This window comes from Sardina pilchardus, chromosome 8, assembly GCF_963854185.1.
Source record: "Sardina pilchardus chromosome 8, fSarPil1.1, whole genome shotgun sequence".
Classification (NCBI taxonomy): domain Eukaryota; kingdom Metazoa; phylum Chordata; class Actinopteri; order Clupeiformes; family Clupeidae; genus Sardina; species Sardina pilchardus.
This window is the reverse complement of record NC_085001.1, coordinates 16,648,532-16,674,563: the sequence shown is the minus strand read 5'-3', so window position 1 is coordinate 16,674,563 and position 26,032 is coordinate 16,648,532. Positions and strand designations below refer to the sequence as shown.

At 41.9% G+C, this 26,032-nt stretch overlaps 5 protein-coding genes across 8 annotated transcripts; all 5 read left to right on the top strand.

Annotated features, from left to right (window-relative positions):
* Position 1: 1 nt before the first annotated feature.
* On the top strand, positions 2-5,076 carry LOC134088832 (tripartite motif-containing protein 16-like). 2 transcript variants are annotated; one of them, XM_062542976.1, is made up of 6 exons: positions 3-682; positions 1,353-1,448; positions 1,948-2,181; positions 2,572-2,731; positions 2,868-2,927; positions 3,860-5,076. In XM_062542976.1, the coding sequence occupies exons 1-6, from the start codon at positions 86-88 to the stop codon at positions 4,378-4,380; spliced, it is 1,668 nt and encodes a 555-aa protein (XP_062398960.1). In that variant the 5' UTR covers positions 3-85; the 3' UTR covers positions 4,381-5,076. The 2 variants fall into 2 exon arrangements, with proteins under 2 accessions (XP_062398961.1, XP_062398960.1); XM_062542977.1 differs by lacking the exon at positions 2,868-2,927 and having other exon boundaries at positions 2-682.
* A 1,066-nt stretch (positions 5,077-6,142) lies between these two features.
* On the top strand, positions 6,143-12,163 carry LOC134088833 (tripartite motif-containing protein 16-like). 2 transcript variants are annotated; one of them, XM_062542979.1, is made up of 6 exons: positions 6,143-6,828; positions 7,821-7,910; positions 8,109-8,342; positions 9,016-9,175; positions 10,795-10,854; positions 11,109-12,163. In XM_062542979.1, exons 1-6 carry the CDS (start codon positions 6,247-6,249, stop codon positions 11,624-11,626), a joined length of 1,644 nt encoding a protein of 547 aa, XP_062398963.1. In that variant the 5' UTR covers positions 6,143-6,246; the 3' UTR covers positions 11,627-12,163. The 2 variants fall into 2 exon arrangements, with proteins under 2 accessions (XP_062398963.1, XP_062398962.1); XM_062542978.1 differs by having other exon boundaries at positions 7,815-7,910.
* A 973-nt stretch (positions 12,164-13,136) lies between these two features.
* On the top strand, positions 13,137-15,488 carry LOC134089448 (E3 ubiquitin/ISG15 ligase TRIM25-like). The gene is made up of 3 exons (XM_062543889.1): positions 13,137-13,957; positions 14,192-14,287; positions 15,243-15,488. Exons 1-3 carry the CDS (start codon positions 13,370-13,372, stop codon positions 15,486-15,488), a joined length of 930 nt encoding a protein of 309 aa, XP_062399873.1. The 5' UTR covers positions 13,137-13,369.
* A 717-nt stretch (positions 15,489-16,205) lies between these two features.
* On the top strand, positions 16,206-18,205 carry LOC134088837 (tripartite motif-containing protein 16-like). Its single transcript, XM_062542983.1, has 3 exons — positions 16,206-16,348; positions 16,966-17,025; positions 17,175-18,205. Exons 1-3 carry the CDS (start codon positions 16,273-16,275, stop codon positions 17,708-17,710), a joined length of 672 nt encoding a protein of 223 aa, XP_062398967.1. The 5' UTR covers positions 16,206-16,272; the 3' UTR covers positions 17,711-18,205.
* A 134-nt stretch (positions 18,206-18,339) lies between these two features.
* Positions 18,340-23,630, top strand: LOC134088834 (tripartite motif-containing protein 16-like). 2 transcript variants are annotated; one of them, XM_062542981.1, is made up of 6 exons: positions 18,340-19,386; positions 19,710-19,805; positions 20,007-20,240; positions 20,629-20,776; positions 20,900-20,948; positions 23,004-23,630. In XM_062542981.1, the coding sequence occupies exons 1-6, from the start codon at positions 18,799-18,801 to the stop codon at positions 23,557-23,559; spliced, it is 1,671 nt and encodes a 556-aa protein (XP_062398965.1). In that variant the 5' UTR covers positions 18,340-18,798; the 3' UTR covers positions 23,560-23,630. The 2 variants fall into 2 exon arrangements, with proteins under 2 accessions (XP_062398965.1, XP_062398964.1); XM_062542980.1 differs by lacking the exon at positions 23,004-23,630 and adding an exon at positions 21,918-22,815 and having other exon boundaries at positions 20,900-20,959.
* Positions 23,631-26,032: the final 2,402 nt, after the last annotated feature.

Genomic DNA, 26,032 nt, shown 5'->3' with positions numbered 1-26,032 from the left:
GATCTCATGCACTCTCACACCGATTTCAGGCAAAACGAAACTGCATGATAACTTGCAGTGTAGCTGTGCGCAGCTGGGATTAAGAATGGCAGACACGGCTCAAAGTAACCAGGACCTTTTTACATGTCCGATTTGTCTTGATCTCCTGAAAGATCCCGTGACTATTCTCTGTGGACATACTTACTGTATGGGCTGCATTAAGGACTTCTGGGGACAGAAAGATCAGAAAGGAGTTTACAGCTGTCCCCAGTGCAGACAGACTTTCGCTGCAAGGCCCGTTTTAAACAAAAATAATATTATTGCAGAGCTTGTTGAGCAGATGAGGAAGACCAGAATCCAATCTGCTGCTCCTGCTCCTGCTGCATATTTTTCTGGACTTGAAGATCATGTGGATTGTGATGTCTGCACAGGGAGGAAACTCAAAGCGGTGAAGTCCTGTCTGGACTGTCTAGTGTCTTACTGTGAAACTCACTTGAAAGCCCACAATGATGTAACCCTTGGGAGAAAGCACAATGTCGTTGATGCCACAGGCAAGCTACAGGACAGGATCTGCACCCAACATGAGAAGCCTCTGGAGATATTTTGTCGCACAGATCAAAGTTGTGTCTGTTTTCTCTGCATGGTGGATGAACACAAAGGCCATGACACCGTGTCAGCCTCTGCAGGGAGAAAGGAGAAACAGGTAAGGACAGCTCTCTTGGTGATCAGATGGGATCTGTGAATTAGGGGATTCACATTGTAATTACTATAGCTGTAGCCAGATTATACAATCAACATCCAGGATTCTGCAAAGATAGGATTTTAGGTTGAGGCAACAAGTAGTAGAATGACAATTTGCATGAATGGTATAATGACTAAATTTGTCAGAATCAGCGGAGTACAACCATGCCTACTGAGTTTGCTTTGTTGGTGATGTTTGCTGATTTGGTTCTTGAGACATTGATGGCAGTGCATGTTGTATGATGTGAAGGAGGGCCTTTAGGATACAGAGCCCTGGTACAACTTGTTGTGCATTTCCGACTGCCACCAGCCAATTGTGAATTGCGGTACTACTGTGTCCTGTCTCATGTCGTGTCAATGTTTGCAAACTTGGTTGTTTATTAGCCACTGTGGGAAGTTCCTTATTTATTGCTGAATGAATGTAACACCTTCCTGTGTATATCTAAAATTAATTCTCTACCAACACTATTTTGTATTTTTATAAATGGCCTGCACCATCAGCTCAACAGACCTCTTAGCCAAGATTAGTAACTAGTTTTGATTATGATTTCAGGAATTATATGAAAATAATAATAAATCTGTGGTGTCTCCATAACTGTGCAATGTGGATATAATGCATTTATTTCACATAGGCATATTTGGGGGAGACCCAGAGAGGTTTTCATCAGAGAATCCAGGACAGAGAGAAGGAACTGCAGGATCTGAAGAAGGCTGTGGAGACTCTCAAGGTGAGTACTGACCATATGTCAAGTCAAGTCAAGTCAGTTTATTTGTATAGTCCATTGAACATGCACAGAGTGCAATCCAAACTGCTCCACACACAAGACTTTGACACTTACTGTAAGACAAAAGATGCTGTGACACCAAGACATTAACAAACAAATTGCCAAAATTAGAAATAATACACTAAGACAAAAGATGCCGGACGGAGTAGCGTAATTGCCATCATACCTGTGACACTAGACATACAAGACAGACAACAATCAAAATGAGCGAAATTAATAAATAGATTTTTTTAGATTTTTTTTTTTTAAGAGAAGACATCAGCTGGCTGCTGGAGGAGTCATTTCACGCTTTGGTCAGGTGTCAGAGCACTCCTCCAGTCAGTCAGGAAGTCTGTAATGCTGAGCCACTTTCCAGTTTCTCTGAGCCACAACTTGTAATAACCTGAAGAGCTGAGTGAGCAGACAGCTTTAGATGGACCCCTCCTCTTTTGTCCCCTAACAGAGTTCTGCACAGACAGCAGTGGAGGACAGTGAGAGGATCTTCTCTGAAATGATCCACACCATTGAGAAAAGGCGCTCTGAGGTGAAAGACCTGATCAGAGCTCAGGAGAAGGCTGAGGTGAGTCAGGTTGAAGGACTCGTCATGCAACTGGAGCAGGAGATTGCTGAATTGAAGAACAGAGATGCTGAGCTGGAGCAGCTGTCACACACAGAGGATCACATCCATTTCCTCAAGGTAGAATTGATGGATAGTTAGAGCACAAAATGATTGACTTCACATTTAAATCTGAAATGTCAGAGGACGATAACTTTACATTGTTGTTGTAGCTGAATGTTTTGAGTATAACTTTTAAACAATTCAAGGATTTTATGTTTTTACTACACCCCCATGGCAAACAAACCACTCTTGGAGGATGTTCATTCAGCTGTTTTATTTTCTTTTTTATTTATTCATTGATTTATTTTAAAAAGACAAGTCACAGATGTGTGACAACCTATGTCTATGACAAAACTATTTTCATTATTTAGATACAATATAAGCTTTGTGGCACATCTGTGATAGGGGTTGTAGGGCTCTGTTCCTACCTGTCTTTCTCCCCTTAACTCTGTCGTGTTTCTTTTTTAGACCTTCCAGTCAGTCAGCGACCCACTGGAGTCCAAAGTCTCATCCTGCGTCCATGTTAAACAAAACCTCTCTTTTGAGGCTGTGAAGAAAACTGTCTTCGCTCTGCAAAGACAGATGGAGACTCTCTGCCAGGAGGAATTCATGAAAATGTCTGCTGCAGGTTAGTCACGTTCCTGACATGACAAAAAGATTGATACACTCAACAATAGATCACAAAATATGAACAGGATACTAATCGCATTAGCACCAATTCCTCAAGCCCCATGTTTATAATACGATTCTTACTCTCTCAATAGTGACGGAGATCCATGTTGTTTTGCCTTCTGACCCTACAACTAGAGAGGAATTCCTACAATGTGAGTTGACATACACATTTTATATACTTTATAATTCTGAGGGTTATAAGTGAGGTGTTTTTATGAATAGTTTTTCTAAGGCATGCTTTCTACATTCTACTTAATTAGCATGACCTTTGAACAATAGAGACGTGACATGGATTCTATTTATTGATTAGTTCTTTGGTGGATATGTGAGAAATAAACTTAAGAATGGCATGTGGAAAGATTGAGTTTGGTCGGCTGTAACAGCCTTACTGTAGTGAAAATTACATAACCTATGCTGTTTGTCAAAGGCATTTTGGAAAATAAATGTCAGATAGCATAATGAGCAGAGTAGATGCAGGGTCGCTTAGATTTAGTCCAGTCCAGTGATATTCTTGGCAGGTCTTTTTCTTTTTTGGGGGGGCTTTTTATGCCTTTAATTGGACAGGACAGTAGAGAGTATGACAGGAAACGAGCAGGAGAGAGAGTAGGGGTGGGATCCGGAAAGGACCACGGGGCGGGAATCGAACCCGGGTCGCCGGCGTGCGGTGCAGGTGCCCCAGCCAGTCGTGCCACGGCTGGGGCCGGCAGGTCTTTTTCTGACTGCGAGTTTGTGTGCATGGACAAAAAAATGCATAGATCTTAGAATCGAGCCAGTCAGGATTGAACCAAAAGCATAAATAACATCTTCAATCCAACATTGCTGTCACACCAAGTCAATATCACCAAGGCAAGGTTAACATATCACACAATATGTAGAGGACGCCCCACTTACAGATGGATCAGGTTCAAGCTGGGCTTTAGGAAGTACCTTTACACATATGCTTATATTATGTTACACTCTGTAAATCAAATTTAATTCAGATGGAATACAGATTTGCTCATACTCTGATATATACTGTACAGGTTTAATCATTCTATATCACATTTTAACTTCAGAAACCATTCTGTGTCCTCTCCTTCATCAGACGCTTGTTGTTACTTCACACTGGATCCAGACACAGCACACAGAAAACTCCATCTGTCTGAGGGGAATAGGAGGGTGGAGAGGAGAGTTGATGACCAGTCATATCGTGATCATCCAGACAGATTTGAGAAGATTGTTCAGGTGTTGTGTAGAGAGGGTGTGTCTGGACGCGTCTATTGGGAGGTAGATTGGAGTGGGCGTGTAGTTTTTATAGCAGTCTCATATAAAAGCATCATCAGGAAAGGAGAGCGTAATGATTGTGGGTTTGGATGCAATGCTCAGTCCTGGAGGTTGGAACTCACCAGCTCCAGCTCCAGTTTCTGGCATGATAATAAAGAAACTAAACTCCCTCTAGTGACCAGCTCCAGAATAGGAGTGTATGTGGATCACAGGGCAGGAATCCTGGCCCTTTACAGCATTTCTGACACCATGACCCTCCTGCACCGGGTCCAGACCACATTCAATCAAAAACTCTACCCTGGGTTTGCGTTTGGTTCTGAATCATCAGTGAAGCTGTTGTGACTGATTTGCATATGTCTTTTACATTATCATTTTAACACATCACTCACATGTAAGGATCCGGGATCTGAGCCTAAGGTTTTATTTGAGGTCCATAGGACCTACAGTAGCATGTGATTCAGTTTGATTTAGGGAAGAGGACAGACATTAAGGAAAGTCTATGCCAGACCTGTGGACTTGAGAACAGTGGACCCTGCGTGGCCTGGTGAGATCGGAGAGGGCTCAAGACTGCCTGAATATCTTATGACACAAGGCTGAAAGGAGACTCTCATGGAGACTGTGTGCAAAGGGTTTGCTGAATGGGCAGACGTCACCAGTAATCCTCTGTTGTTATTGTTATTGTTATTGATAACATTGTTATTTGGAGGCTGTACATTTTGACAACATAATTTGGGTAGTCTTTTGATGCATGGTTTGATTTTGTTTTTGGTTGGATGGATTTTGTATTCCCTCCTTTGTCTCACAGTAATAAAGTATGTAATTGAAGAGACGAGAACCCTAAAAAAACAGGAATTATTTCTTGAACACAATGATAAATATGTTGTATCTGTGATTTACAATATAAAACAGCAGATTTAGGCCTATAGAATCACTCTGAGGATCAAGTAGGGTTTTTTTTTTTTTTGTCTAGAGACCTGTCTTATAATGTGTCAATGTAGGCCTATGTATACTGTACAGTTTTGGAATAAATTAAGAGACCACTGCACATTTCTCTGATATCATTCTATGGTTTCTGAGTGACATTTTAATGAGTTGACGGTCACTGCAAATGTGAATATCACCGTCAACTCATACAACTCAATTGAAAGTCACTCAGCTGCAACCGCATTTTCCAGAAATTTCTTTTTTTATTAAATCAACTTGACATGATGGAAATTACATAGTATGGCGGGAAAAACAGTTTAATAGTGTTACCTGTAATGTTTCTTCATCTATGTGTACGAGACATCTTATGGACGGTGCATGGCATTGTTGTGCGACACACAACATGCCACAAAGAATTCTGCGACTTTCTGAGGACTGTTCTATAATGTGCCATCTCAACCAAATGTTCTTCCCCACCAGAGGAGGTTCCCTTTGGAAGACAAAATTGGTCAATATGAAGGAGTCGTGACTTGAGCCAGGATACTTTGCGAAAACATGCATGACATGTAGCATAGCAAATCACCTGTACAGTATATTTATTGAGTGGGTTCCCTTGCAGTTCATGTAGATCAGAGCATTCTCTGATGGGGCACATACAGTAGTTGCCCATGAGTGCAAACTATTGCACCCAGCGCACTGGGGAACCCAACTCTTCACCCAGACCTCCTGTCACACTCCTGTCTGTCAGCCTGGTAACCATTTTGGAAAACTAATAGGCTACGCCACTCCAGTGGCTTGCGTGTCGCTTAAAAACACCCTAATCAGTGTAACCTGCAGCCTCTCTGTGCTTATTGCTTTGGCTAAATCATGTAACATAACACATAATTAAAACATATTCTACAGAATCTTGAGAGCAAACAAAAACTGTGCCCTCCATATGACTTAACACGCCCACAGCACGCCCCTTAGGCCTATTTCTGCAAGTAGTTTGTGTTCAAGTATACGCAAACTGTTTCTGGAGTTAAATTATTTTACGATGGGAATGATAGACTACTGTTTAGTGACAGATTTCTCTACGGCACAGCAGTTAAAACAATATTTTTAACTGGTTCAAAACATAGACAGTTAAAGCCTTGGCGTGTCATGATGACACGCACGAACACGCCTACCGCCTACATCAAGGAAGATGAAGGAAGTTTCGCCCTCGTAGCCTGGAGCGCACTCGCACCGATTTCAGTCCAAACGGCTTAAGTGAAAACGAAGTTATACAGCAGAAACATAATAATGGCTGGCGCGTTCCCAAGTAACCAGGACCTTTTTACATGCCCGATTTGTCTTGACCTACTGCAAGTCCCCGTGACTCTTCACTGTGGACATAGTTACTGTATGGACTGCATTAAGGGCTGCTGGGATCAGGAAGATCAGAAGAGAGTTTACAGCTGTCCACAGTGCAGACAGACTTTCACTCCAAGACCTGTTTTAAACAAAAATAATATATTTGCTGAGCTTGTGGAGCAGATAAGGAAGACCGGAGTCCAACCTGTAGCGCGTGCCTCTAATGTGTATGTTCAACCGGAGTGTGACGTCTGCACTGGGGGAAAACTTAAAGCTGTGAAGTCCTGTCTGGAGTGTTTGGTGTATTACTGTCAAACTCACTATGAAGCTCACAATGAACTTCATCCTGGACAAGAACACAAGGTGGTTGATGTCACGGATCAGCTCCAGGAGAGGATCTGCTCCCAACACGGGAAGCCAGTGGAGGTGTTTTGTCGTAGAGATCAGAGTTGTGTTTGTTTGCTTTGCTTGATGGACGAACACAAAGGTCATGACACTGTGACAGCCACTGCAGAGAGAAGTGAGAAACAGGTAAGCCAAAGCCATCGATATCTGAGATATCGATGGCTTTGAGGTAAGCATGCTTGAAAATACATTGGGGTAGGCTATAACTGGATTGAAATATGCAGTCTTGAGTTAAACAGAATAGCCACAATGTTACAATAAACGTGCCTGATGACTATTTATAGGCATGGCATTCATACAAAAGTTGTATTTCAAGTTTGTTTTCCCTGTGTTGAAAGACAACATGAATGTGCCTATGGATGGCCGCTAGGTGGAGCACATGATCGAAAGGCAAATGGGCAACCAACCAAATGCAACGTTTGAAGTAAAATATACTGACAGTACTCTGTGACCTGATAGATTTACTGCAATTCTCAATATGGAGCCCTCGAACGACGGACATTGTGGTACTTATCTTTTTAGGAGGTGGGAATTATCTTTTTAGGAGGTGGTGATTTATTTTTAGAACCCCTTTTGCATTTCCTCACAATATTATTTACTTTGTGAGAAGGCTCAAAGTTGTTGCAAGTGAACGCAAAACTATTGGAGAGAACTCAAAGGGGCTCTAAAAATGCCCACCTCCTGAAAAAAAAGAATTCCCACAATGATCCTTGCATTAAAACACACTTATCTTCAAATTTGATTGCATCATTTACAGTAAAAAAAATAATGTGAATGTTAACCTCTTATTTAGTTTTAATTTGTTGAGTTTTCCAGACCTCTCACTAAAGCAGTGAGGACCACAGTAATGAAATAGTGGTTATGGGGACCTGCAGACACAGGGCCTGGCTGACATTACAAGATTATCAGTGTCACAGCTTCCTGTAGGTCCTACAGCTCGCCACATGACTAGGACACTAAGTTAGGGCTGCACAATTTCAACTGAAATCACAATTTGAACTAATACAATTGGCCAATTGCAGAGGCTGCAGTTTATTGTTTAGCTCTCAACTCTGTGTTATTTATTTATTTATTTATTTTTTTAAAATGTATGATGTATTTTATTTACAAAGAAACAGCTGGGGGAGACAAAGAGGAAATTCCAGCAAAGAATCAAGGAGAGAGAGAATGAGTTGCAGGAGCTGAAGAAGGCTGTGGAGACTCTCAAGGTGAGTACTGACCACAGGAGAGGCCAGCAACTGAGCTGGCTGCCATGTCAAAGCTCAAACAGCTCCTTTTCAGTCAGCTAGAGAGGAGTCTATAATGCTGGGTGATTTTCCACTTCCTCTAAGGCACACTGGTTTTGTGGAAGTGCTGGATAAGTTAGCTGCTTTATGGACACCATTTCTTTATGTGTCTCCTAGTAGAGTTCTGCACAGACAGCAGTGGAGGACAGTGATAGGATCTTTACTGAAATGATCCACACCATTGAGAGGAGGCGCGCTGAGGTGACAGACCTGATCAGAGGTCAGGAGAAGGCTGAGGTGAGTCGGGCTGAAGAACTCCTGAGGCAACTGGAGCAGGAGATTGCTGCACTGAAGAGGAGAGATGCTGAGCTGAAGCAGCTTTCACTCACAGATGATCACATTCATTTCCTCAAGGTAACTGCGACAGTTTTTGACACAATTGTGTCTGAATAACACTAACTGATTCAGTAATAGTGATTTTTGAAGCACAATTTCTGAAACGAACGGAAACACGTGTAGATAAGCCATTCACCAAGTTTGGCTAACTAAAATCCCAATATACGTTCGGTTTGCAATTTTGTAGCATACTTTTTACAAAAACTCCACCACTTACAATTTTGACTATTGTTGTCTTCATATGTTCACACATAGTTGGACAAAATAAGTTCAGCAAATGAAAGTTTAGGAACTGGTATGCTTTTAGTCTGGATTACAGTGCATTACAATATTGGACAGAGAGTAGGCTACTGTGAGAGGGGTAAGGATTAGAGAGGGAGAGATGAAGGGATGAAGAGAAGAGCACATACGAGGAGGAGAAGGATGGGGCCCAGGAGGTGAAGAAGTGGAGGAGGAGGAAGGGAAGGACAAGGGCCAAGTGATTCCATGGTGCATACTGTAGAATAAGACATGTCATGTGATGTGGATGAGATCTTACTGCCAGAACTAGAAAGAAGGTGTAGCCTATTTGTTCTGCTTTTTTTCTCCTGGCTAAAATGTTGTTTTCTTCTATTGTGTTTTTCAATACCTTTGTGTAATATTCTTGTTCTCTCTCTCTCTCTCTCGCTCTCCCTCTTGGTTCTTCACTTAGACCTTCCAGTCAGTCAGCGAACTACCTAAATCTAAAGACTTGCCCTGCATTTCTATCAACAAAAGCCTCTCTTTTGAGGCTGTGAAGAGGTCTGTTTCCACACTACAGGAGCAGCTGGAGGATTTCTGCAAGCTGGAAGCCATGGCGATTTCTGCAGCTGGTTAGTCATATCATATTTGCATGTAATGACATCCAATACTTTTCCTTTAGTTTGTGTTGTTAAGCTTAGCTTGTTTGTGAATTCTGGAGCTTTGTTTATTATCAAAGTTAGTGTTTCCACAATCCGCACACTGTATACTGTACGTAACATTGTCTATCAGTGACGTTTAAACCTCTAAAGGTGTCTTAATATTCACGGTATGTGGGAGAAGTTATGGTTCTTTAAAGCAGCACTGAAGAGTTTTTGTACCTTAAAATAATGTTTCCAAAATCATCTCAGTGGTTCATCAACTCATAATCGTAATAGATTTGATATACAAACCATTCTTAGCTCCAGTCAAGGCCTCATTGTCCTCAGTGTACATGTAACAGATGCACTGCTACACCTTTACTTTTTACTCTTTGATACAGTGGAATAAACCTGTTAAGTGTGACAGTTAATTTGACTGGAGCTAAGAATGGTTTGTATATCAAATCTATTCTTCTGTTCATACTGTGATTCAAAATGAGAATGTGGATGTGGTCACAAATTATAAGTATTTGGGAACCATTATTGACAACAAATTGTCATTTGAGAGCAACACTGATGCCATGTGTAAAAAGGCACAACAACGCCTTTTCTTTCTAAGGAAGATGAGATCATTCAATGTGTGTAGGACCCTAATGACTTTATTTTATCAAAGTTTTATTGAATCTGTTTTATCTTTTTGTATTGTTGTGTGGTATGGTGGTCTGCCACTGAGCAGTAAGGGTAGGCTATCAAGGGTGGTTAATGTGGCAGCAAAGGTGGTTGGGGTTCACCTTACTCAGCTACATGAAGTGTATGCGAAACGGGTCATGAGTAAGGCCAAACAAATTTTGAAATACCCTGACCATCCACTTTTTAAGGATTTCAGTCTGCTCCCTTCAGGCCGACGCTTCAGAGCCCCTGCTGCTAGGACAAAGCGTGCCAGAGACTCCTTTATCCCAGTGGCCATCAGGAGCCTCAACCAATAGTGACATGTAGATCAGTAATTGCCATTTTTTACTATTTATTACTTATTTATTTATTTATTGGTACTGTCACAGGCAGTGGCTTACCAAGTTACTATAATAGTCCTCTCAAATTTAGTGGCTGTCATGTGTTTTTAGTGGCTGTCATGTGTTTGGGGAGTAGGGGGTGTGTCCACTTGAGCATGTGACTGCGTGCAAATATTGTCATTAATGTGTTGTTTGGTCCATGTCTATGTCTTGTCCTTTAAGCCTTAAATGTTCTTTGATTGTTCTTTGAATGCCTGCTGCACACCAAATTTCCTTTTTTAAAGGATAAATAAAGTAAACTTGAACTTGAACTTGAACTTGAACTATGACCAGATTTACCCCATCCAACAGGCCTTAGGCCAGCCCTTTGCCTCTGATGAAAAGTTTAGGCAAATTGGCAAAGTTTTGTATAATCACTCAGTATTACAATGTAACAACTATATGTAGGTATCCACAAATACTGTACATAATGCAAGTACAATGATAGTACCTGATAGTACATGTTGTTACGCAGGTTGTACCACTGTACCTAATTAGGTTACATAAAAACAGGTTAGGCCGATGCAGTGTTGCAATTACTAATTCTTTCAATCTTAATAGTAACTGAAGTCCAGGCTATTTTGCCTTCTGAACCAACAACCAGAGAGGATTTCCTACAATGTGAGTAATACACATAGATTTCATTCATCTCATCACAAATCATGATTCATTAGTAATGATGTTTTCAAGCATTATCCTCATCAGCTGCAACACTTGTCTGGACATACAGGCACACACTGTGTGACTAGCTAAATCAGCATTTAAGCCAAAAAAATATGACGCATCTTACAAATGACACAACAGAGAACAGAAATAGACTAGTCATTTAATTTCCTGAGCGTCCTGATTTCCTGATTTGTCTTATCGTCCATCAGATTCATGTCACTTCACACTGGATTCAAACACAGCACACAGACAACTTCATCTGTCCGAGGGGAACAGGAGGGCGGAATACAAAATTGAGCTCCAGTCATACCCTGATCATCCAGAGAGATTTGATGACTGGTGGCAGGTACTGTGTAGAGAGGGTGTATCTGGATGCTGTTACTGGGAGATTGAGTGGAGCGGGTTGGTTTATATAGCAGTCTCGTATAAAAACATCAGCAGGAAAGGGGGCAATGATAATAGTTTCTTTGGAAGTAATGACCAGTCCTGGAGGCTGAGACTGTCCAGCTCCAGCTTTTCTTTGTGCCACAAAAATAAAGAGATTGACCTCTCCCTAGTGGTCAGCTCCAACAGAATAGGCGTATATGTGGATTACAGGGCAGGAATCCTGTCCTTCTACAGCATCTCTGACACGATGACCCTCCTGCACAGAGTCCAGACCACATTCACTCACACTCTTTACCCTGGGTTTTGGTTAGATGCTGGATCATCAGTGAAGCTGGTGTGACTCAGATATAGAGGTTGGTAGCACGTACCTGTCATTTCCTGCCTATTAACTCAGGTGCATATGTTGCTTATGCTAAATTTCTTCAGCTATGGGGTTAATACGCTACACAAGGGTGGGCTCTACATGGGAATTCTTTTATTTTCTTCATGCTTCTTTATAATTAAAGCACCATCTGATTCGGAGTAATTGCGCTATTGGGTAATAATGGGAAAAAATGTACCTAACAGGGTTAAAGTGGCAAATTTAGGCTTACTCCTTCAAAGCTTCCATTGAGGATGCTATCATGTACATGTACAAGTGGTACCTTCATACATTGTGAATAATGTGCTATCTGTGTCTACATATGGAACTCAAAAGGGCAAAAGGGGTTTAATATGTATGTTTACTTTTTCAATTTATGTATGTTTAATATTACCAGACAAAGAACAAGTTTTGCCTTTGGAAGTATGCTACTGCAAACATGTTTACACTATCGGAAGAGATATTGCATCTCAATGGGACCTTTGTGGTTAAATAAAGGATACATATGAACAATAATGGAAATAAAAATGAGTATATCCTTGACTTTCTACATTGACACATTCATTATATTTGGTGTATATAAATCAGTATTCATGCACAACACACCCAATCATGCTGTAAATGAAAGGGCCTACTGCTCCCTAAGGGGCCCTGAGTAAAAGGCTTAACCAAAGATACTTAAATAATTTTCAACCGTCTAACGGTTTAACATTAATGTTCCGAAGTAGTGCCTTAATAATCTTCTCATATGGAAAGCCTAAAACAAACAGCTGAAATCCATCTTCCTTTGCAACAAAATTGACAATTTAGGCCGTTAGACAATCTCTAGACTATATCAGACTATTAGACTATATCTTAACAGATGAACCAGAAACATTTACAGTATTGATTGGCTGACCAGAGATAGTACATGAGCCAGAGGGGTTGGTGAGGGGAATAAGTCTCATATAGTGATTTTTGGCAAGGTACACCACCACCATAGAGTTAGAAAATAGCTGATATTGCATTGCATTAGTGGTAGCTTTTTTATGTTATCACCCTGTTTTGTCTATCAAATGCTTATCAGGGGATACATTACAGGTGAATATGCTAAAATCCTCAACTAATAGATATCCCTACAAAACTTCCACATCTGAGTATTTACATTATGTCAATATTTTTTGGATTGAACGTTTTTTGAAATGTGATGTAACTATTACCTAATGAAATATGCAATAATTTGCATAAATCTTCTTCTTGGTTTTTGAGTAAAACTGCAATCGCAATAGCCCTATCTTTCTTTTCTGAACTGAGCAGGTTATACGGTTAGGGTAAGGGGTAACCCCAAAAGGGACACTGAGATAGCAATACTAATGGTATGGATTATGAAGACTGAGTAGACAGTGGATCTGTGTAAGGGTTTTGTTTGATGATTGTGTTGTAGATGTAATGGTTTTGAACCGTACGAGCTGATTATTTGCCAGTGAACCCTCCTAAAGATTAACACTCTTATCTCATCCGTCATCTCCACTCTCTCCATCGCCCACAGCTACTGTATCGCTCACACTTCCTGACCACACTTCCCCAGGAAACCACTCCAGAACACAGATCCTTAACACTACCAAACACATTCCTGTGTGCGTTAGAGAGAGAGAGAGGGAGACGGAGTATGTTTGTGTGTCTTTGAGAGTCTGTATTTGTGTCTGTGTGGTACGTCAGCCTGAGAGTCTTGTAGATGTAGATATGGCGGACGCGTTTCTGAAGGAGCAAGACTCGTTCTTCTGTCCGATCTGTCTGGACCTGCTGAGAGACCCGGTGGCCATTCCGTGTGGACACAACTACTGCATGGGCTGCATCAGCAGCTACTGGGACCAGGACGAGCAGAGAGGCTGCTACAGCTGCCCCCAGTGCAGACAGACATCCCCACAGAGACCCGTGCTCAACAAGAACCCCCTGATCGCTCAGCTGGTGGACAGGGTGAGGGCCAGACTGACAACAGCTCCCTCCGCCCGCCGCTACTTTCATCCTGGACAGGTAAGGTGTGAGTTTTGCTCTGGGGACAAACGCAGGTCTGTCAGACGCTGTGCTGCAGATGCAGGCTCATCAGACTCTGCATCTGGTTGCCGGGCGTCTGGAGAAGTTAGACCTGTAGATGAACATGATGGGCTGGATGCAGTGGAGCAGCTGAGAGACAACATCAGCTCTCACAGAAAGAAGCTTCTGGAGATTTTCTGTCGCTCCCACCAGCAGTGTCTCTGCCACCAGAGTCCAGCAGACGAACACAAAGGCCTCCAGGTAGCCATGACGACTGAAGAGACGACAGGTAAACAGGTGAGCACTAAAGAGAATCCTAAAGGTGTACAACACTGGAGAATGTCATCACACAATGCTACAAATGTAGTCCTCTCTTGAGAGTGAGATATGTCCTGTCTGTAAGATGTAAAAGCATTAGCCTCAGTCTTTTTTTCCCTCAATGGAGATTGTGTTTCTTGTCTGGTCTATGACTAAGCATGTCTGGGAACCTGACCCAATAGAAGAGTGAGTTGGTCCTATGTCTACCCACAGAGGCACTTTCATAAATACCATGACAAATCCCATCAGAGGATCCAGGAGAGAGAGAAGGAGCTGCAGGAGCTGAAGAAGGCTGTAGAGACTCTCAAGGTGAGTACTGACCACAGAAGATAACAGCTGACCATTTCAGAGTTTAGTGAGTAAATTGAAGTTTAGTAATCCAGTTCCTCTTTGACTCAACAGTCAGGGGTACTAGTGAGGTCCTCCGATAGACTCCAGCGCTCTGTGTCAGAGGAGTTTAGCAGTAGCTGTTTGCTGTATTAACCCTTTCAAGTACATAAACAAATGTGTGTTCCTGCGGCATTTACAGAAAACAACATCAAGCTAATGGTAAATCGGGGATAGAAATAAATAAAAGTTGATATTTTGTAGAACACTACACGAAATTCAGATACATTTTCATCACAACTTACTGTATCTGTATTGATGTTGAAGGTTTGAACCAGGAACGCTCTAAGAACACATTGAAAGGGTCTACTAGAGGAACCATCTCTGGTCAAACTGAGTTTAGTTAGAATTGTATCTCTCTCAGCTACAGCATTTGTTTTCCATTTGCAGTATCGGGGCTGTACCTGTCTAACAGTCACATAAATTACCTTGAGAAGAGTCGCTTACTACACCTTTACACAGCAGTCCAAACCCCCAGTCAAGTCTACACACAGACTTTCTCTAACTAAAGGGGGGTACACACGTAAAGATTTTATAAATCTCAACCGATTTTTTTTTTTATCTGTGAGAGAACCCACACATGAGGATAAAGACAAAAATCTTTCTCAGCTGCCCTTGGAACACCCCACACACTACAGGATTTCTAGTCGCAAATATTGAACATGTTTAATATTCGCGATTATCAGCGCCGAACGTCTGAGGCCATTGGCGGGAGAATTTTGACTCTTAACACACCACACACTACTAGAGAATCTCATGATAATCTTCAGAGCTTAGGATCACCGGCCGTTTTCTGTCTTTGGTCGGAAGGAGCAAAATCAGCCCGATTATCTTTATGTGTGTACCCCCCCTTAACATAGTCTGTGTCTCCCATCAGCTCTCTGCCCAGGCGGCTGTGGAGGAGAGTGAGAGCATCTACAGTGACCTCCTGCGCTCCATAGAGAGGAGAGCTGAGGAGAAGGCCAAGCTGCAGCTGGCGCAGGAGCTCCTGAGGAGGCTGCAGGAGGAGGTCGGGGAGCTGAGGAAGGAGACTCGTCCGGGCCAGCGCTCCCTCTCATACCACACAGCACACATCCCTCAGGTACTGATGGGGTCCTACACCGGGTTGGACCAGAGACAGTAATGGGGAGAATACCACCATCAGGTACTGATGGGCCTCCATGTTTGACCAGAGACAGTAAGGGGGGAATACCTCCATCAGGTACTGAGGCTCTATTGCACTGGATTGGACCGATGGCAATATTGCTACATTTTGACTGTTAAGTCGTTACACTTAACAGTAAGATTGTTACATTTTGAAAGTAGCTAAAAAACTACAACCACAAATCATTACTGCTACTACATTGTAGAAGACCCATTGTGTTCACTTATGCTCTCACTCAGAGAGGAACATTTATATACATTGATCAAAATAAACGGCCCCATTTATTACAAGCTGAACTCAAAGATCTAAGACTTTCTGTGCACAGAAGGCCTATTTTTGTCAAATATTATTCACAAATCTAAATCTGTGTTAGTGAGCACTTTCCCCTTGCCGATAATAATCCATCGACCTCACAGGTGTGGCATATCAAGATGCTGATTACACAGTATGATCATTGCAGGTGTGCCTTAGACTAGTCACAATAAAATGTGCAGTTTCACTATATTGCACTTTCACGCAGTGTTATCTGTGTTTTTGACAGAAAGTCTGCTCTTTTAATAGATATGCAGATGATTTTTGTACACATCATTTGGATATGCAAGTAAAATTAATTTCATCCATCAGAAATTCACACTTCCCTCCTCTCATAATGAATCAGTGACTTCTGTTTGTGTATATTGCTCAACGTCTCTCCTCTGTCTGCTGCCTGTAGAGTTCTCAGTCTGTGTGTAGCCCTCGTGGTGCTAGAGGTGCTCCCACCATCATGGTCAACCAGCACTTTGCGTTTGATGAGGTGAAGCAGTCTGTCACTGACCTGAGAGAGAGACTGGACATCTTTTGTGAGCAGAAAAACATTTCGCTATTTATTTAGTTATACTGTGTATATAGTTGGATCAAGGGGATATACTATGACATTTTCACATTTTCAGTGATTTTCGGTATGCCTTCTGGTATCTAAGATGGCTACTACCAATATAATAACAGAAATGATAAAATTTAAGAAAACAACAGTTGTTTGCTAATGTGCTGCTTGTTGACCTGATACAGGTGATTTTGTTTTTTTAGACCATAAATACATTATTTAAAATAGCGTAAAAGGGGGTAAAATATGTCCTCTTTAATGTCCCAATGTACACAGGCTCTTCATTAATGAAAAAAAAGTTTGATTCCAAAACGCTATATATTCATTTTCAACATTAAAAAGTCATGTTATTTAATTGTGTTTTTCAGGTAATATCAATAAAAAATGCAGTTGTTTTGTTTTGATTGAGTAAAGATAAAGCAACTAAACATAAACCAATACAGTTCCACTGTAAGTACTTGCAAAACAAAATGTAAAAAAAATATTTATGAAAATTCATTAAAATGGTGGATATAGCGTTTTGGAACCAAACTCTTCAAATAATCTTCTAGACTCTGAGGGCTAGCACTAATCCTCCTTTCTTTTTCTCCTCAGTGATGAACGTTCAGAGTGTTCTGCCTCCTGAACCTGAAACCAGAGATGAGTTCTTACAATGTGAGTGACACACACACACACACACACACACACACACACAGAGACAGAGAGACAGAGAGAGAGAGAGAGCGAGAGAGACACACACTTATACTTTGAGTTTGCATGTGTGTTAATGTCACGTACACATCCATCTTTGCATCCATCCCCAGACTCCCGTCCTCTAACTCTGGACCCAAACACGGCGCACAGGGAGCTCTGCCTGTCTGAGGGCAACAGGAGGGTGACTCACTGTGACGAGTACCGGTCCTACCCCCCCCACTCCGAGCGCTTCGACGGCTGGGAGCAGGTGCTGTGCAGAGAGGGGGCGTCAGGACGCTGCTACTGGGAGGTGGAGTGGAGCGGGGAGGAGGTCTCCATCGCCGTCTCCTACAAAGACATCAGCAGGAAGGGACACGGCCATGAGTGTGGCTTTGGGAGCAACGACCAGTCCTGGAGTCTGGACTGCTCCAAGTCTGCTTTCTCTTTCAGACACGATAACGAGGAGACAGAGCTTCCTCTAGCGCCCAGCTCCAACAGAATAGGGGTGTATGTGGATCACAGGGCAGGAACTCTGGCCTTCTACTGCATCTCTGACACAATGACTCTCCTGCACAGAGTACAGACCACATTCACTCACACACTGTACTCTGGGTTTTGGCTTGGGTTTAATTTTCATCATGGTCAGTCATCAGTCAAGCTCCTCTGAACTACAGCTCAGACTACAACTTTCAGGATGTGTGGTATCAGCGTGTAATCAGTGAATAACAGTCAACCACAAACCAGACATATGCTGATGCCGGTCTGTCAGAAATGTGGCCTTGATCCAAGCGGTTGCCAAATATCAGCAGACCCAGGGTCACATGTTTCTCAGATCTGGCATCGCCATTAAATCAGACCCAGCAAAGGCTCATCAGACATCTTAATCAAATGATTTAATAGTTAATATAACCCATAACTTTACTCTTAAATGCATTTAGTGCTAGCACAGTAAAATACTCTCAATACAAATATGTACACACACACACACACACACACACACACACACACACACACACACACACACACACACACACTCAAACACACACTCTCTCTCTCTCACACACACAAACAATCCACAACACTTACATATAACCATAAATCAGGCTAAACCGCTGTTTCACCGCCAGCACCATTGCCAGCCAGTGTCATGTTTTAAACAATATTCCACAGTTTAACTTTTCTCTTTTTAAATAGTTGTATATAGTATTATCTAGCACAGTGGTTTGAATTCAGTAGGCTGTATATTGTGTTTTTTTGTGCCTAATAGGAATTATATGCAAATACTCACCTCACAATACTTACCTTGGCAAATAATGTTCAGAAGTGCTCATGTTTTCATATACAGATCTACCTTTGTACACATCTTCACAAGACCTGGTGCCTCTGGCCAATTACTCTGTTCTTCTGATTGTTTTCCAAGACACTACAGTGCCTCACCTTTCCAAAGCATTTGATAGCATTTGTAGGCCAAACTAGGTGGGCACAATGGCCTCTGAAGCAGGCACTGTGCAATTTCAGGCAAAAACGTGAATATGGTTTTGAGAACCTATTTTCAATGGGTTAAAAATCCCACTTCAGTCTTTGGGAATATGGGTTTGTTATGGCCTCATGCGCCCCCTGCAGGCCCTGACAACTCATTAGCGCACTCGTACCTAACCAGGAAGTTGTGCATGGAATTCATGGAAATGAAACTGAAACTGAAGTGCTCCGTGAAGTCCAGAGCTGTGTGAATGATCTTTCAGCACTATAGAGGCAATGGCAGAGGCAATGGCAAGCAACCAGGACCTTTTTACGTGTCCAATTTGTTTGGACATTCTCAGGGATCCAGTGACTATTCCCTGTGGACACAGTTACTGCATGGGCTGCATTAAGGGCTGCTGGGATCAGGAAGATCAGAAAAGTGTTTACAGCTGTCCCCAGTGCAGACAGACATTCACTCCAAGACCTGCTTTAAACAAAAACAATATTTTTGCAGAGCTTGTGGAACAGATAAGGAAGACAAGAATCCAAGCTGTTGTTCCTGCTCCTGTTGAATGTGCTATTACCGGGGAGGTGGAGTGTGATCTCTGCACTGACAGAAAACTCAAAGCTGTGAAGTCGTGTCTGGACTGTCTGTTGTCTTACTGTGAAACTCACTGTAAAGCTCACAATGATGTACATCCTGGGCGAAAACACAAGATGATTGATGCTACAGGCCTACAGGAGAGGATCTGCACTCAACATGAGAAGCCTCTGGAGATATTCTGTCGCTCAGATCAAACTTGTGTTTGTTTTCTCTGTATGGTGGATGAACACAAAGGCCATGACACGGTGTCAGCATCTGCAGGGAGAAAGGAGAAACAGGTAAGGATAGGTGTTGGGGTAGGCAGGCTACCATATGGCTAGGCTACAACTTGAATGAAGTTGACTATAAAATCATCCTGTTACGGTAGACATCAAGTTAGAAAACGAATATCAACGGCATACAACTACTCTAAACTCACTGCCTAATGTAACGATGACCATCTTCTCAGCAAGGCTCATCATTAACATCTGATCAACACCTCATTCATGTGTTCATGAGCTGACACTGATAAAAAAATAAAAGAAATTGTGTGCTTTAGGAATTTTCTAACAGGCCTAGTAATTGTATGATTGCAGTGTTGATGTGATGCATTTGTTCATAGGCACAGATGGGAGAGACCCAGAGGAAATTTCAGCAGAGTATCCAGGAGAGAGAGAAGAAGCTACAGGAGCTGAAGAAGGCTGTGGAGACTCTCAAGGTGGGTACTGACCACAGGAGAAGACATCAGCTGGCTGCTGGAGGAGCTATTTCAGGCCTCAGTTGTGGACTAGGGCTCCTCCAGTTAGCCAGAGGAGAACTTCCCAGTTCCTCTGAGCCACACTGGTAGCAAGTTTTGTGAAAGAACTGAGTGAGTGGACCGGTTTTATTCCCCTCTATGTCTTTGTGTGTCTGCTATCAGAGCTCTGCACAGACTGCAGTTGAAGACAGTGAGAGGACCTTTACTGAGATGATCCACACCATTGAGAGGAGGCGCTCTGAGGTGAAAGAGCTGATCAGAGCTCAGGAGAAGGCTGAGATGAGTCGGGCTGAAGGACTCCTGAAGCAGCTGGAGCAGGAGATTGCTGAGATGAAGAGGAGAGATGCTGAGCTGGAACAGCTTTCGCACACAGAGGATCACATCCATTTCCTCAAGGTAACTGCTGATTGGTTATGAGGGCACAGGATGCTGATGTCATTGATAACGCAGCATTTAAAGAGACCCCATGCTGTTTCAGTTTCAATAAGAATGCTTTTGGAATACTCAAAAATAGTTAATATTGTTCAATAGTTCAATAATTGCTTAAAAAAGATAATGTTGAATTATATTCATATTGTCATTTATACTGTTTTGTGCAACAGAAAAAATACCAAGAATCATGCCATTAAATGCAAATTGTTGATTTAAACCTAACCTGAATGATTTATTGAGAATGTAAGTAGTACCACCCACCCTTCCCATCTCCCCCCCTCCCCTCTCTCTCTCTCTCTCTCTCTCTCTCTCTCTCTCTTTCTCTTTCTCTCTCTTTCTTCTCTCTATTTAGACTTTCCAGTCAGTGAGCAACACACCTGAGACCAGTGTCTATGTAAACCAAGGCCTCTACTTTGAGGCTGTGATGAAATCTGTCTCCTCACTAAAGGATCAGGTGGAGGAGTTTTGCAGGAAGGAAGTCATGAAGATATCTGCAGCAGGTTGGTCAAATCACCGACATAAACTATTGTTTTTCTGCTATAAAAAAAAGATTCAGGTGATATAATGTTGACATTTGCACCGGTTATTTAAGTACATTTTGTGTATTCTTTCTATTACAATAGTAACTGAAGTCCAGACTATTTTGCCTTCAGAACCTACAACCAGAAAGGAGTTCCTGCAATGTGAGTTTGACAGTCTTATTTCATGCAGCACATTTTTCCAAATGAGAATTTTTTTTTTTTAAGTCAACATGTTTAAACAGTATGGGGCAATTGCTCTGTCGCTAGTTTGGAGTTTAACATGGTTTTAAACTCCCAACTTAGTTTAAAACCGTGTTAAACTCCAAACTAGTGTCAAAGCAATTGCCCCTTTAACATTTCATGATGTGGTTTTCAGTTGTGCTTGCCTTGTCACATCAGTCACTCACACTTAATTTAAACTCTTGTCATCAGCTTGGTGATCGTTGGTGCCCACTCCCAATACCACCTACCACCCTTTACATCACCTATTTTAGCATCTGTTAGCACCTATTTACACCTATTTTAGCATCACGCACACACGCACACACACACACGCGCACACACGCACACACGCACACACGCACACACGCACACACACGCACACACACGCACACACACAAAGACAACAAAGCCAAAGCAGATGCAGGCTTGATGCGTCTGTAACTTTTTCCCAGTCCAGTCTTTCTGATGCTGCCAGGATTTATCTGACAGCAGGTCGGGACATATGACGTCAGTATGGAAGGGATGGTGATGATGGCCCTTATTATAGTTGGAGGGGTCAGTCTTGTCCAGTTAGAGAGATAATAAAAGGTGCTGTCTGTGATTTTGGGTAAAGATTGATATTCGAGATCACCAGCCAATGCCCATCTCCTCCCTGAATCAATGTTTTGATGTGTGCTGAATTAATAATATCAAAGCCACAAAAGTATACAATTTGAGCACACAGAATAGATGGCATCACACAGCACATCACTCATATGTAGAGCACTTTCCACATGCACTCATTCTAGTGCAAACTGTGCAGAATCAGACAAAAACACACAATCTCAATTTACCAATCACTTATTCTGTCGCTCAGCAATATATTAAATTAAGAAACTCTTGTCCTCTATTCCACCAGACTCCTGTCACTTCACACTGGATCCGAACACAGCATTCAGAAAGCTCCATCTGTCTGAAGGGAACAGGAGGGTGGAAAGGGGTGTTGAACTGCACTATCCTTATCATCCAGAGAGATTTCATGAGTGGGCTCAGGTGCTGTGTAGAGAAGGTGTGTCTGGACGCTGCTACTGGGAAGTTGAGTGGAGTGAGAGTGTTCGTTTAGCAGTCTCATATAAAAGCATCAGCAGGAAAGGAAAGGATGAGTGTGGGTTTGGATGTAATGATCAGTCCTGGTGTCTGACCCTTCAACCCCTCAGTTCATTTTTCTGGCACAATGATGAAGTGACCAAACTTCCTCTAGTGGTCAGCTCCAGAATAGGAGTGTATGTGGATCACAGGGCAGGAACTCTGGCCTTCTACAGCATCTCTGACACAATGACCCTCCTGCAAAGAGTCCAGACCACATTCGCTCACCCACTTTACCCTGGGTTTTGGCTAGCCAATAAATCAGCATTGAGACTACTGTAAGTTGGAAATTGCTCTGGTATTAGCCAGGCTGAGTCCCTGCTGCAGTAGTCTGCTGCACTTAGTCTACTCAATTTCTTGTACAAAAAAGGTTTTGAACTTATGTCTTATCTATTTCCATCAATATAGACCAACAAAATAAATTCTGAAAATATAGTTTGTTCTGAATGTAATCAGCTGTGAATATAAAGTCAGCTTCTGATTGGTCTTTGATTGATCAACCTGTTTCTAAATAGAACTAACACAATCTAACCTAGCTCGGTACAACACATAGAATAGGTGGCATGGGGTAGCTTTAATTGTTTATTTAAAGAGACAGAAAACACCACAATAAAACAATACAAACGTTCCTACTGTAAATAAATAAATACAATCATACTTTGTCTGCTGTAACATTTAAATAAATTAAGTCCAAATATATTATATAAATGGTTTATTATATTTTGTGCCAGAAATCCACCCTGAATCCACCCTTCTGATGGGATCAGGGTAGTCCTGATTTCTTTGGATCAATTTGATCCCAATCCAACACAAAAGTTTTGAACACAAAGTGAAGTTTTCTATCCAGATCAAAATCAAGATTAGATTACATGATCCAGTACACTAGTCCTCTAACTCTGGACCCAAACACGGCGCACAGGGAGCTCTGCCTGTCTGAGGGCAACAGGAGGGTGACTCACTGTGACGAGTACCAGTCCTACCCTCCCCACTCCGAGCGCTTCGACGGCTGGGAGCAGGTGCTGTGCAGAGAGGGAGCATCAGGACGCTGCTACTGGGAGGTGGAGTGGAGTGGGGAGGAGGTCTCCATCGCCGTCTCCTACAAAGACATCAGCAGGAAGGGACACGGACATGAGTGTGGCTTTGGGAGCAACGACCAGTCCTGGAGTCTGGACTGCTCCAAGTCTGCTTTCTCTTTCAGACACGATAATGAGGAGACAGAGCTTCCTCTAGCGCCCAGCTCCAACAGAATAGGGGTGTATGTGGATCACAGGGCAGGAACTCTGGCCTTCTACTGCATCTCGGACACAATGACTGTCCTGCACAGAGTCCAGACCACATTCACTCACACACTGTACTCTGGGTTTTGGCTTGGGTTTAATTTTCATCATGGTCAGTCATCAGTCAAGCTCCTCTGAACTACAGCTCAGACTACAACATTCAGGATGTGTGGTATCAGTGTAATCAGTGAACAACAGTCAACCACAAACCAGACATATGCTGATGCCGGTCTGTCAGAAATGTGGCCTTGATCCAAGCGGTTGCCAAATATCAGCAGACCCAGGGTCATTTGTTTCTCAGATCTGGCATCGCCATTAAATCAGACCCAGCAAAGGCTCATCAGACATCTTAATCAAATGATTTAATAGTTAATATAACCCATAACTTTACTCTTAAATGCATTTACAGTAGTGCTAGCACAGTAAAATACTCTCAATACAAATATGTGCGCACACACACACACACACACAAAAACACACACACTTTCTCTCTCTCTCTCTCTCACACACACACACACACACACACACACACACACGCGCGCGCGTCTCAAAAAAACCCAAAATGACGCACAACATTTTAAAAACAATCCATAACACTTACATATAACCATAAATCAGGCTAAACCGCTGTTTCACCGCCAGCAACATTGCCAGCCAGTGTCATGTTTTAAACAATATTCCACAGTTTAACTTTTCTCTTTTTAAATAGTTGTATATTGTATTATCTAGCACAGTGGTTGTGAATTTATGAATATTCAAATTTGAATTCAGTAGGCTGTATATTGTGTTTTTTTGTGCCTAATAGGAATTCTCTGCAAATACTCACCTCACAATACTTACCACAATACTTACCTCAAATAATGTTCAGAAGTACTCATGTTTTCATATACAGATCTACCTTTGTACACATCTTCACAAGACCTGGTGCCTCTTAGCCTGGCACGCCCTCCCAGTGACGCAACGCCTTCAGGCTTTTGCTGCTGGTCTGGTCAACTGCTCATTGAGAAGGATTTCTGAGTTCCCGAAATCTGCGGAACTGCCCCCTTTGGTCGAGAACCAATCAACTTTGAGCAGCTCCAACGGCTCTGGGTAGAGGCGTGTTCAAGGCAGAGGAAAGAGTGTTGTTATTGGTTTAAACTCGGCAAACCGCTTTCTGACATCTACCAGTAGCAAATCGAGGCACTTAAAGGAGGCGGGTCAACTAGCGCTTGCAAGAAACCATGTTAGCACAGGCTGTTGGTCAGACTAAAGTCTCGCAGAGCCTTTGAAAGTCGATGGTAATCAGGCTAGGTGCCTCTGGCCAATTACTCTGTTCTTCTGATTGTTTTCCAAGACACACTACTGCCTCAGCTTTCCAAAGCATTTGATAGCATTTGTAGGCCAAACTAGGTGGGAACAATGGCCTCTGAAGCAGGCACTGTGCAATTTAAGGCAAAAACTTGAAATTGGTATTGAGAACCAATTTTTCATGGGTTAAAAATCCCACTTCAGTTATTGGGAATATGAGTTTGTTATGGCCTCATGCGCCCCCTGCAGGCCCTGTCAACTCATTCACACACAACCAGGAAGTTGTGCATGGAATTCAGGAGAAATTAAACTGAGACTGAAGTGCTCCGTGAAGTCCAGAGCTTTGTGAATGGTTTTTCGGCACAATGAAGATTGGTCATTTTGTCAACTAATGAAGATTGGTCATTTTTACCAATGAAGATTGGTCATTTTGTCAACTAATGAAGATTGGTCATTTTTACCAATGAAGATTGGTCATTTGGTCAACTAATGAAGATTGGTCATTTCAACCAATGAAGATTGGTCATTTTTACCAATGAAGATGTGTCATTTTTACCAATGAAGATTGGTCATTTTGTCAACTAATGAAGATTGGTCATTTTGTCAACTAAGATTGGTCACTTTGTCAACTAATGATGATTGGTCATTTTAACCAATGAAGATTGGTCATTTTAACCAATGAAGATTGGTCATTTTTACCAATGAAGATTGGTCATTTTAACCAATGAAGATTGGTCATTTTGTCAACTAATGAAGATTGGTCATTTTTACCAATGAAGATTGGTCATTTTGTCAACTAATGATGATTGGTCATTATGTCAACTTGTGAAGATTGGTCATTTTTACCAATGAAGTTTGGTCATTTTGTCAACTAATGAAGATTGGTCATTTTTACCAATGAAGATTGGTCATTTTGTCAACTAATGAAGATTGGTCATTTTTACCAATGAAGATTGGTAATTTTGTCAACTAATGAAGATTGGTCATTTTGTCAACTAATGAAGATTGGTCATTTTTACCAATAAAGATTGGTAATTTTTACCAATGAAGATTGGTCATTTTGTCAACTAATGAAGATTGGTCATTTTAACCAATGAAGATTGGTCATTTTAACCAATGAAGATTGGTCATTTTGTCAACTAATGAAGATTGGTCATTTTTACCAATGAAAATTGGTTGACAAAATGACCAATCTTCATTAGTTGACAAAATGACCAATCTTCATCGGTAAAAATGACCAATCTTCACGGGTAAAAATGACCAATCTTCATTAGTTGACAAAATGACCAATCTTCATCGGTAAAACTACTGATTGGTCATTTTT